Here is a 12,673-nt window from a genome sequence, read left to right on the forward strand (position 1 = left end):
GAGCCCACTTAACTTCAAGTCCTGCTGTCTCACCCTATGTGGGTTTATTACATGATTTTACTGTGTTGTATATTTTAATGGAGACTTCATGTTTTGATGAAGTTACTCACTACCAAGTTTGAGTCAGGCTGAAGCTAAAGCTCTAGTAGTTTGGCCACCTGATGAGAAGAGGCAACTCACTGGAAAAGACCCTGATGCTGGAGAAAATTGAAGGCAAAAGGAGAAGGGAGAGGCAGAGGATAGATGGCTTGATAGTATCACTGACTCAATGGACATCAATTTGAGCAAACTCCAGGAGATAGTGAAGGATAGAGGAGCCTGGTGTGCTGCAGTCCATGGGGTTGCAGAGAGTCTGACATGACTTAGCAACTGAACACCACCACCCTCAGCTTCAAATCCATAGGATTTCCATAATGGAAGGGACAATTCCTAGTGGTAGAAATGAAGGCATCTATGTCATGCCTTGCACAGAAACAGACCTTAGTTTGGAGGAGAGCAATTTCCATCACTGACCTCACCTACAAAGATTGGATAATATAATAATACCTTTATTCCATTTCTTTTTGTTATAAAATTTTAAAAATCTGTTTTTATTTTTATCATGTATATCATACATGTACATATCTAAAATTAAAAGACTTATACTTTAAAACTTTGAACTTTTTGTGTTTTTTCTAGCCTTTTATTTACGTTTATAACTGAGATGCTTATTCTGCTTGTCTTGATTTATCAATTTTAGACTTTATTTACTTCCTGTTATAGAAAATGACACGGATTTAACTCTATGACTCTTCTACCCATCCCAGTGGTGTGCTGGAGTACCTGCTGGTAGGGGCTGACAGTTAAATTTTCAGAAAATTTGGAAGCCAAGTATTAAATGATTGTTAGCTTGAAATTGGCCAGGGTAGGCATATTTATACCATGGAAACCAGCAAATGTTACCAGGGCTATTTCCTCCCAGAACACTAATTGTTAACATTTCCCAGTATACCACTAGTCTTCCTCATTACTCTCAACAATTGTAGATTAATATAAAAGTCAGAAGTTTCATTTTAGTCACTCTGGTAAATTTTGTTCTCTGCATAGCCCATTGGTATACTAAAATTCAATCCCTGGGTTGGGAAAATCCCCTGGAGGAGGAAATGGCAACCCACTCCAGTATTCTTGCTGGGAAATCCCATGGACAGAGAAGCCTGGTGGGCTACAGTTCATGGGGCCTCAGAGTCAGACACAACTTAGTGAATGAACCGCAAAATCTTTACTGAGTGTCAAATATCAACCTACAAGGGAGTGTGATTAGCCAAAGGAATAAACTTGATACTCTAAATTTCTCAATCTATTTACTCTAAGCACTATTCTAACAGGCTTGAGTACACGCCAAAGCCAGTCAGAAATGGCAGGGGAGAAAAAGATTGGAAGCTTTTTAGTGTAACAGTCAGAAAGCTGGGTATGGTATGTTTGACAGCAGAGAAAAGGACAGAAAAGCAAACACAACACAAGCATGCACTTCCAGGATTTCTGACATTACGAAATGTAGCCACAGCAACTTCAGTAGGCGTACGTACTTCTTGGCATTTCATAAATGTAACAATCAATGTTCATAATAATGGCTAATATCGAGAAAATGTTTACCAGCACTTTGAGGAAGTAGAAGTCTTCTAGAATGATTTCCATCCAGAATAGTAAAACTGCAGAGGAGTTCCATTGAAAGAGTAAATCCTCTGGGTTTCTGGACAGCTGATAGTTTTATTGATCTAATTAAATATATGGCTTTTTTTTTTGTTTTCCTATGCATAACTGCATATCATGTCTTGCTCTCACGTGATAATGAGCAATTCTTACTCTTCTCATTTTATGACGATATTATGTTGAGATCCCCACAACTTTTGTGGCATTAATCATCACTGCGTAGGTTTACTTGCTTCCTAAGCAAAATGGTATCATTATGATAAACCATAAAAAGAGAAAGAAATCATAAATATCTTTATGATAAATCAATAAAGGACAGAAATGGTATGGATCTAACAGAAGCAGAAGATATTAAGAAGAGGTGGCAAGAATACACAGAAGAACTATGCAAAAAAGATCTTCATGACCCAGATAATCAAGATGGTGTGATCTCTCACCTAGAGCCAGATATCCTGGAATGTGAAGTCAAGTGGGCCTTAGGAAGCATCACTACAAACAAAGCTAGTGGAGATGACGGAGCTATTTCAGTTGAGCTATTTCAAATCCTAAAAGATGATGCTGTGAAAGTGCTGCACTCAATATGCCAGAAAATGTGGAAAACTCAGCAGTGGCCACAGGACTGGAAAAGGTCAGTTTTCATTCCAATCCCAAAGAAGGCAATGGCAAAGAACATTCAAACTACTGCACAATTGCACTCATCTCACATACTAGCAAAGTAATGCTCAAAATTCTCCAAGACAGGCTTCAACAATATGTGAACCGGGAACTTCCAGATGTTCAAGCTGGATTTAGAGAAGGCAGAGGAACCAGACATCAAATTGACATCATCCATTGGAAGAAAGAAAAAGCAAGAGAGTTCCAGAAAAACATGTACTTTTGCTTTATTAACTACACCAAAGCCTTTGGCTGTGTGGATCAAAACAAACTATGGGAAATTCCGAAAGAAATGGGAATACCAGACCACCTGACCTGCCTCTTGAGAAATCTGTATGCAGGTCAAGAAACCACAGTTAGAACTGGACTGGAACAACATGGTTCCAAATTGGGAAAGGAGTGCATCAATGGTAATTTAACTTGTCACCCTGCTTAATTAACGTATACGCAGAGTACATCATGTGAAATGCTGGGCTGACAAACTGGAATCAAGATTGCCGGGAGAAATATCAATAACCTTAGATATGCAGATGGCACCACCCTTATGGCAGAAAGTGAAGAACTAAAGAGCCTCTTGATAAAAGTGAAAGAGGAGAGTGAAAAAGTTGGCTTCAAACTCAACATTCAGCAAACTAAGATCATGGGAATGATCATGGCATCTGGTCCCATCACTTCATGGGAAATAGACGGGGAAACAGTGGAAACAGTGTCAGACTTTATTTTTGGGGGCTCCAAAATCACTGCAGATGGTGACTGCAGCCATGAAATTAAAACACGCTTACTCCTTGGAAGAAAAATTCTGACCAACCTAGATAGCATATTCAAAAGCAGAGACATTACTTTGCCGACTAAGGTCCATCTAGGCAAGGCTATGTTTTTTCCTGTGGTCATGTATGGATGTGAGAGTTGGACTGTGAAGAAGGCTGAGCGCTGAAGAATTGATACTTTTGAACTGTGGTGTTGGAGAAGACTCTTGAGAGTCCCTTGGACTGCAAGGAGATCCAACCAGTCCATTCTGAAGGAGATCAGCCCTGGGATTTCTTTGGAAGGAATGATGCTAAAGCTGAAACTCCAGTACTTTGGCCACCTCATGCGAAGAGTTGACTCATTGGAAAAGACTCTGATGCTGGGAGGGATTGGGGGCAGGAGGAGAAGGGGACGACCGAGGATGAGATGGCTGGATGGCATCACTGACTCGATAGACGCAAGTCTGAGTAAACTCCGGGAGTTGGTGATGGACAGGGAGGCCTGGCGTGCTGTGATTCATGGGGTCGCAAAGAGTCAGACATGACTGAGTGACTGAACTGAACTGAACTGAGCAACTGAACTGAACTGATGATAAATCACGAAGAGCAGAAGTTCCAGGTCATTTCAGTTGAGCTCTGATATGGCTGTCCCACAACTGTCACTGACAGGATTCTCACTCTAGTGGCACACACATCCCAGACACCTTGTCCACTGTCTGCCTCTGCTTTCTTGACACCATGTTCTTGTTCTTGCATAGAAACCTCTGACACCCACAGTGCTTTCACAAACACAGGGCTGACAACAAAATTGCTCGTCTGGGACATAACATCAACACCTTTGAAAAATAACTAAAGTACTTGATACTTGATAGCTTATTTTCTAAACTCTCAGGAATACCACCGTCAGAGTCTGAAAAGCTAGTCTGTAGCAGCAGACTTCCATTGGGAAGCTCACAGCAGGCACAGGGAGTAGGTCATAGAATGATGGGGGGTGGGTGCATGAAGAAGCATGCAGAGAAAGGCATAACATAGGCAGAGGCAAAGAGACACAACATAACAGTGTGCACAACAGGCTGTTACAACAAAAATACCATAGACAGGAAGGTCTAAACAAAAATGCATTCCTCACAGTTCTTAGGCTGGGAAGTCCAAGATCAAAGGAACAGGCAGACTCAGTGTCTCCTGAGGGGCCATTTCCTGGTTCGTACCCAACTGTCTTCACACCACGTCCACCTATGGAGAAATGGGCTGAGAGCTCTCTGGGGCCTCTCTATAAGGGATCCCACTCATGAAGGCTCTGCCCTCATGATATAATCACCCCCAAGATCCCTCACCTCCAAATACCATCACATTGGGGTCTGGGGTTTCAATATAGGATTTGAGAAGGGATTATAAACATTCAGTCTATAGCATATCAAAACCCCTTTTCACAGTTAGGAACAAAAGCAGAATCTGCCTCATTTTCCTACTGACTTGTAAGCTCCTTGGGGGTAGAGCTGGGTTTGCTTGCATCTACACTAAATTAAATTAATGAGGAAGAAAACACTGTCATGATAAGCATGTCATGTCATTAATGCATATTTGAAAACAAAGAACAAAGGACAATAATGTCCTAAAAAAAACGGTTTCTGTCATTGCCACAAGGATTGAAATAGCTGTCAATTTTACTCAGGTTTAAAACTCCCAAATTCCTGACTGTTACATCTAAGTCATCTGTTTTTTGTGTTTTTTTGGCTTAAAAGCTCTAAAAGCTGTATTTGATTCTATACAACCTAATGGACAGCCAGTAGCTTTAACTGTACTGAATTAATTATCCCTTCTTTATCTTCTATTATCATGCACAGTCTTCTAAAGTCATCTATTTTTCTATGAGTAGTATTTTCCCTTGCCTTTTATTCTAGATGGAATCAGTACATTTTGAAATACACAAATCTATAGGCAAAACAACTGAAATGTACAAAGAAAAGCAGACAGGAAGAATTTAGCCCAGTATTTCAGATTGTTATTTTTTTGTCTTATTCTTCCTATCCTATGCTTTTTCTCTTCTCATTTTACTATTTTTAAGATATATAATTAAATATGCAGTATCTCTTCAGGAATGTGTAAATTTGAAACAATAGTTGAGTAACAATCTTTAGGAACTAACATTTATCTGAATTTAAAACTGTATTTTTTTTTCTGGCTTTCCCCAAACTAAATTGGTCAGACATAAAAAAAAGGAAAGGATTATGAAGCATTCTAACTTTTGATTTGAGTATGAACAACATGTTGGCTAATTTGTATTGATTTTATCTGCCAATCCAGATGCAATCACACTTTTAAAAGTAGGTTCCTGTAATTTGCTTTTCTATGAAATGTCACCAATGCATTAAATTCTTTGAAAACAGTCTTTGTAAATCAATCTGCACTTATTAGATTTGTTTAAACGATAGCATCAGAATTCCATGCAGAGATTTAATTTGGTTTTAAAATAATTCCCTACATGCAGAACATTTCCAAGGGCGGAGAGGCTAGTTCCCAATTATTTTCATGCCGGCAGTGCTAAATGTGTTTAATGACTCACTTACCTACAAGCTGCGGGTTCTCTGAAGACCTCACAATTCAGTGGAACACACACATTTTACCTCAGGCTATTTTATTTATTGAAAAAAGGAGGAAATGCAGAACCATACCCAAATGATAAGTAAAAGTTCTTACCTTGTTCTTGTCCATGGTATTACAGACTTGATCAACATGTTGACTGACTTTTTGATTCAGACCTTGCAGATCCAAGCGTGTCAAACTCAGGCAGTGTTTGCAGACTGGATGGGTATTCCATTGTAAGTTTTCTGTACCACAGGTCTCATTAGCAGGAACTGCTGTCTCACCACCCACTACAGATTTGCTAGTCCCCATCCTGATTCACAGTCTATAGCTTTTTCTCTATTTTCATGTAAGGTCTTTCTGAATTTAGTCTCTCACACTTCACTAAAACTTGAGGTTAACATATGCTCCTAGAAAGCTCCTCTAAACCTCTTACAGCTATAGGCTAAATACGAACAGAAAGCCAGTGAGATTAATTCATCTGTACAATTTTAAGACCAAGGTCATCGGTTAGTATCTGATGGCATTGTTGCTTACTACCATTCAGATAAACACTTTTCTGTAAAGGACAGAGACAATATTTTAGAGGGTAATCCTTGCCATATTGTTAGCCATAAATTACACCTATATTTGGAGAAAGAAATGGCAACCTACTCCAGTATTCTAGCGTGGAAAATTCCATGGGCAGAGGAGCCTAGGGGGCACAGTCCACGGGGTCACAGAGTCAGACATGAATGAGCATGTACACACACACACACACACACACACACACACACCCCTACATTATTGAGCAGTACAGTGGGGCTTAATGGAAGGAACTTACAATCAGGAAGTGTGGGTTCTAGGCTTTATTCACCACTTATTAACTACAAAGAACTGTTACTTTGGTAAGACTCAAGTTTCTCATCAGTGAAACAGTATCAAGGGTACTTTCCTTCTCGACTGTGAGCGAGACTGCTGAGGGACTGCTGAGGCCTGGCACAGGCTGGGAAGTCACTTTCAGTTTTCTGCCAGTGCGCAGGTGGCACGAGTGGTAAAGGGCCCACCTGCCCAGGCAGGAGACGAAAGAGCCTCGGGTTTGATCCCGGGGTCAGGCAGATCCCTTGGAGGAGAAAACAGCATCCTACTCCAGTATTCTTGTCTGGAGAATCTCATGGACAGGGGAATCTGGTGGGTTACAGTTCACGGGTGATAAAGAGTTGGACACAACTGAGCGACTTAGCACACAGCACGTGTTCCTTCTCACGTCTGAATATTGCGAAGATAAATTTAGATGAAGAATGTGTTTTAAGCCATGGAAAAATGAAACATTCTGAGTATTGTTAAAATGAAAGAAATTCTATGTACAGGAGAGGGAAATAAGGGAAGAATAAGTGGTAAGAAGAGTTCTAGGTGTGATCGCTGTAACGTGCAGTCTGCAGAAACAGGAAGATACTGAGCTGTGTCTTCCGGCACTGTGTCTTCCTTGCCACCGCCTCTACCCCCTTTTCTGTTCTTGTCTCTTTTGTCTCTCAAACCTGCACCTACCTTACTCTCTGCTGCTAGTTTTATCCCACTCTGGTCCCTGAGCTTATCTGGTCCCAGTCAAGCCCAAATTGCCAGTGGACTTCAAAGCTGAGCCAATGGGCCTAAAAACTGTACCCAGGGTCTAATAATGGAAGTGAATTGTCTCTGTGGTCCCCAAGCCATCTTGCTACAACCCATATTTAAGAGTAACAGAATTACATTCTTTCCTCCTAGAGTCATCTGGTACCAAGATGAGTCTCCTCCCCTAAGCTTACTCCACTTTATTTCCCCAGTCCCCATGCTGACTCAGTTCATAAGCCTAGTCACTGCCTTAGTCCCTATTCCTTAGTCTTCACTATAAAACCTCTCTGGAGTCTAAATGAACTGTCTTGACAGGAAGAGGGAGGTTATGATTAATTTTCTTTCAAACACATCGATGTAGACTTTCCACAGAAAATTTCTAGTTTATAATTAGAGTTAGATAATAGGTGTTCAATAAAGTCATAGAAATTTAGGACTTATTCATTTGGAAGTATTACTTGAAACCATTAGAGTAGATAAGATTGCTGAGTAAAAAGAAGTTGAGATACTGAGGACTCAGCCCTGAGGATTATTCAGTTAGGAAATATGAGGAATACTCTGTTAAAATTTTCAAAAACCATTCTCTAAGGAAGTCCCATTTCAGACTCTTTCTAAATGTCTGCCAGAAAAATGCTCAGAGGCACTGACTTCTCACCATTAACATTTATTAATCACCAATTCTTAGATTAAAGGAAGAATGGACACTGATGATGCCAGAGGAAGATAATGAAGTTTTTAAGGGGCCAAGAATATCCCTCATGGAAGGGAAACTTTGGATAGATCAAGAATGTAAGGACCTGAGATCCAGAAACTGTGCTCAGTCATACCAATTACGCTTTAAAAAATCTGTATAATGATTACTTGAGATAAAAAGAATTCTTACACTGGATATAACATTTATGTCTAAAAATCTTGCTATATGAAACATTAACCAGTCAAAAGATAAAGGGGAAAAACATTTCATTTATAATAGGCCATATAATAAATCTAATTAATTACAATAAATATAACTATAATATGCTAGATGTAGTTGAAGAAAAATTTAAAATTCTAATATAGGTTACTAGTGAAGAAGACTTGAACATAACAGAAAAGCCTATTTGGTCTTGAGTAGAAAGATATATATATATATATATATATATATATATATATAAATAAAAGCAATTCTCCCTGTATTAACCTATAATATTACTACAAACACAACAAAATACCAATAAAATTTGAGGGGTAAATACTGAATGAAAACCTAATTCTCATTCTAAGTTTGAATGAGAATTGCACATGCAAGGATACAAAGGAATATTTCAAAAAATAAAATTATTAACTAGCCCTAGCAAAACAATGGAGAAGGCAATGGCAACCCACTCCAGTACTCTTGCCTGGAAAATCCCATGGACGGAGGAGCCTGGTAGGCTGCAGTCGATGGGGTCGCTAAGAGTCGGGCATGACTGAGCGACTTCACTTTCACTTTTCACTTTCATGCATTGAAGAAGGAAATGTCAACCCACTCCAGTGTTCTTGCCTGGAGAATCCCAGGGATGGGGGAGCCTGGTGGGCTGCTGTCTATAGGGTAGCACAGAGTCGGATACAACTGAAGCGACTTAGCAGCAGCAGCAAAACAACATGGGTCCAACAAGAAAATAAAAGATGAAATGATCAATAGAGAAAATAGAAAATTTTTGTTTTTCAGAACTCAGCACAAATACAAATAGAAAATTAACACGCAATGATATGGTATTGCAGATCACTGGGGAAAAGATGATTATTCATTTGTTAATTCTGGTTCATTATTATGGCTATCTTGAAATATACACAACAAAGTCAGATTTCTAACTTAAGCCTTACATCAAAATAAACTCTAGATTAATCAAAGATTTAGCAATATGATTATCAAATTTATTAGAGAAAGCAAGGTAAACTTTCTTTATAATGTTAGCATTGAAAAGTACTCTCTAAATATGACTAAAAACCCAGAGGCCATAAATGAAATTAAACCAAAAATTTCACATGACTCACAACACCATAAAAAATGAAAAAATGAAAAACTGTGATAAAATATTTGTGATACACATCATATAAAAGATATAAAAATATAAAATACTTAATATAATATAAAAATAGTTCCTATAAATTAGCAGGGAAATATAGCCAAGTTGAACAATGAACAAAGGCCAAATTCTAAAATTCAAATGAATTCTAACCACAAAAAAGCACTCAGTTTTACTTATAAGAAATGTGTATTAAAGCTACAAGTATATATCACTTTCAGCTATTTGATTAACAACATAAGAGAGTTTGATAATTCATGATTTTGGTGAAGATGGGAGGAAATAGGCATTCATATATTGTTGGGGGTGTTTATTAATACAATTTTTATGAAGTGCTATTAGGCAATATATAAAATGTACACACACTCTGACCCAACGATTCATCTTCTGAAATTTTATTTAACAAGTACAATTGCACACATATGAAATGAACATATTTATAAGAATGTTCACTGTTGTGTGCATGTAAATGCAAAAGGATGAGAAAATATAAATGTGGAAAAAAGAATGAATACTAACAATGAGATATCAGAAAGGGAATATAAAAAAAATCCCTTTTAAAATTGCATCAAAAAATATTTAGGAATAAACTTGATCAAGGAGGTGAAAGATTTATATGCTAAGAACTCTAATATATTAATAAGGGAAACTAAAGATGATTCAAAGAAATGGAAAGATATTCCATGCACTTGGATTGGAAGAATTAACATTGTTAAAGTGGCTACACTACCCAAAGAAACATACAAATTTAACACAATCCTTATCAAATTACCCATTACATTTTTCACAGAACTAGAATAATCCTAAAATTTATATGGAACCATAGAAGACCCAGAATTGGCAAAGCATTCCTAAAGAAAAAGAATAAAGTAGGAGGCATAACCTCATAGATTCAGACAATACTACAAAGCTACAGTAATCAAAACAGTGTGGGACTGGCACAAAAACAGACATATGGATCAATGGAACAGAATAGACAGCCCAGAAATAAGCCCAAACATTTACAGTCAATTAACCTTTGACAAAGGAGGCAAGAATATACAATGGAGAAAAGACACTCTTCAGAACGTGGTGCTGGGAAAGTTGAATGGCTGCATGTCAATAAATGCAGTTAGAACACACCCGCACACCATACACAAAAATAAATTCAAAATGGCTTAAAGACTTAAATATAAGACATGAGACAATACAACTTCTAGAAGAAAACATAAGAAAAACATTCTCCGACACAAATCTTACCAATGGTTTCTGAGGTCAGAATCCAGATGCAATAGAAATAAAAGCAAAAATAAACAAATGGGACCTAATCATAGTTATAAGCTTTTGCAGAGCAAAGTGAAGTGAAGTGAAGTCATTCAGTTGTGTCTGACTCTTCGCAACTCCATGGACTGTAGCCCACCACACTCCTCCATTCACGGGATTTTCCAGGCAAGAGTACTGGAGTGGGTTGCCATTTCCTTCTCCAGAGGATCTTCCCGACCCAGGGATCGAACCCAGGTCTCCCGCATTGTAGGCAGACACTTTACTGTCTGAGCCATCAGGGAGTCCTTTGCAGAGCAAAGGAAACCATAAACAAAACAAAAAGAAAACCTATGGACTGGGAGAAAATATCTGCAAATTATGTGACCAACAATGGCTTAATTTCCAAAATATACAAACAGCTCATACAACCCAACAACAGCAAAAAAATTAACCAATCAAAAAAGGGCAGAAGACCTAAATAGACATTTATCCAAAGAAGAAATACAGATGGCAGTAGGCACATGAAAAGATACTTAACATCACTGATTATTAGAGATATGCAAATCAAAACTACAATGAAGTACCATCTCACACCAGTCAGAACAGCCATTACTAAAGAACGAATGCTGGAGAGGGTGTGGAGAAAAGGGAATCCTCCTACACTGCTGGAGGGAATGTAAATTGGTGCAGCCATTATGGAAAACAGAATGGAGATTCCTTAAAAAAACTAAAAATAGAATTGCCATATGATCCAACAATCCCATTCCTGGGCATATATTCGGACAAAACTATAATTCAAAAAGATACACACACCTCCGTGTTAACAGCAGCACTATTTGCAATAGCCAAGACATGGAATCAACTTGTTTATCAACAGATGACTGGATAAAGAAGATGTGCTACAAATATACACAATATTACTCAGCCATAAAAGAATGCAACAAGGCACAGCAACATGGATGGACCAAGAGATTATCATACTAAGCAAAGGAAGTGAGAAAGAGAAGGACAGATACCATGCATCACTTATAGGTGGGACCTGAAATATGAATTTACCTATGAAATAGAAACAGACTTACAGACATACAGAACAGATTTATGGTTGCCAAGGGAGGAGAGGGGTGGGGAAGGAATGAACTGGGAGTTTGAGATTAACAAATGCTAACTATTATATATATGTATAACTGAATCACTTTGCTGTACACTAGAAACTAATAAAACATTGTAAATCAACTATACTTTTAATAAAATTAATTAAAAAAAAGAATGAAAAGCACAAGCCTTATAAAAGAGAAAAAAGAAAAATGTAAATGTCCCTCATAAAATGTATATTTACATAAAATAAATTTTGGTGTACCTATAGAATGGAAAAATAAGGAGCAGTTTAAAGATGAGATAGTCCTACATGTACTAATTCTGATATGGAATGATCTTGAAGATAGATTAAGTGCCGGGTCCATTTAACCTCTCGTCTCTGCTCTATTCCATCGTAGTTGTTCAGGCAGAGGGAGTGAAAATGGCAAGATAAATTAAGTGGGAAAAAAACTACAGCATTTTTGGATGCTATTACATCCGTATTTATATCCATATAATAATTTATAAAGTTTTATATACATTGACTGATTTTGGATGAATTCATAAGTAACTGTTAAAAGCATGCCTCTCAAGAAGAGTAATTAAGCAGCTAAAGGCAAGAATGTGGTAAAAACTTTCACCATATTCCATTTCACCTGTTTTCAATTTTGTACCACAGGGCTTCCCTGGTGGCTCAGACGGTAAAGCATCTGTCTGCAAGGCAGGAGACCCGGGTTCAGTCCCTGGGTTGGAAAGGTCTGCTGGAGAAGGAAACGGCAGCCCACTCCAGTATTTTTGCCTGGAAAATCCCATGGACAGAGGAGCCTGGTAGGCTACCATCCGTGGGGTCGCAAAGAGTCGGACGCGACTGAGCAATTGTACTACATACGTGTACATAAAAATAAAATTATACAATTACACAAACTATTAAATGTTTTATTGCTTTTATTCAAAGTTGCAAACATTTCTAAACAAAAGTTATCAAGGAAAATGTACAATTCTTACATATATGTGTAATATGTATTCACATTATACCTAGAAGATTGTTTC

General features: G+C 38.0%; 1 protein-coding gene across 1 annotated transcript in view; it reads right to left on the minus strand.

Annotated features, from left to right (window-relative positions):
- GUCA1C (guanylate cyclase activator 1C) overlaps positions 1-5,984 on the minus strand; it is a 38,029-nt gene extending 32,045 nt beyond the window's left edge. Inside the window, 4 exon segments of the mRNA XM_068968375.1 lie at positions 3,794-3,905; positions 5,787-5,862; positions 5,864-5,927; positions 5,930-5,984. Coding sequence (XP_068824476.1) covers positions 3,794-3,905; positions 5,787-5,862; positions 5,864-5,927; positions 5,930-5,984 — 307 coding nt within the window.
- Positions 5,985-12,673: the final 6,689 nt, after the last annotated feature.

Source organism: Capricornis sumatraensis, chromosome 1 (genome assembly GCF_032405125.1).
Source record: "Capricornis sumatraensis isolate serow.1 chromosome 1, serow.2, whole genome shotgun sequence".
Taxonomy (NCBI): Eukaryota; Metazoa; Chordata; class Mammalia; order Artiodactyla; family Bovidae; genus Capricornis; species Capricornis sumatraensis.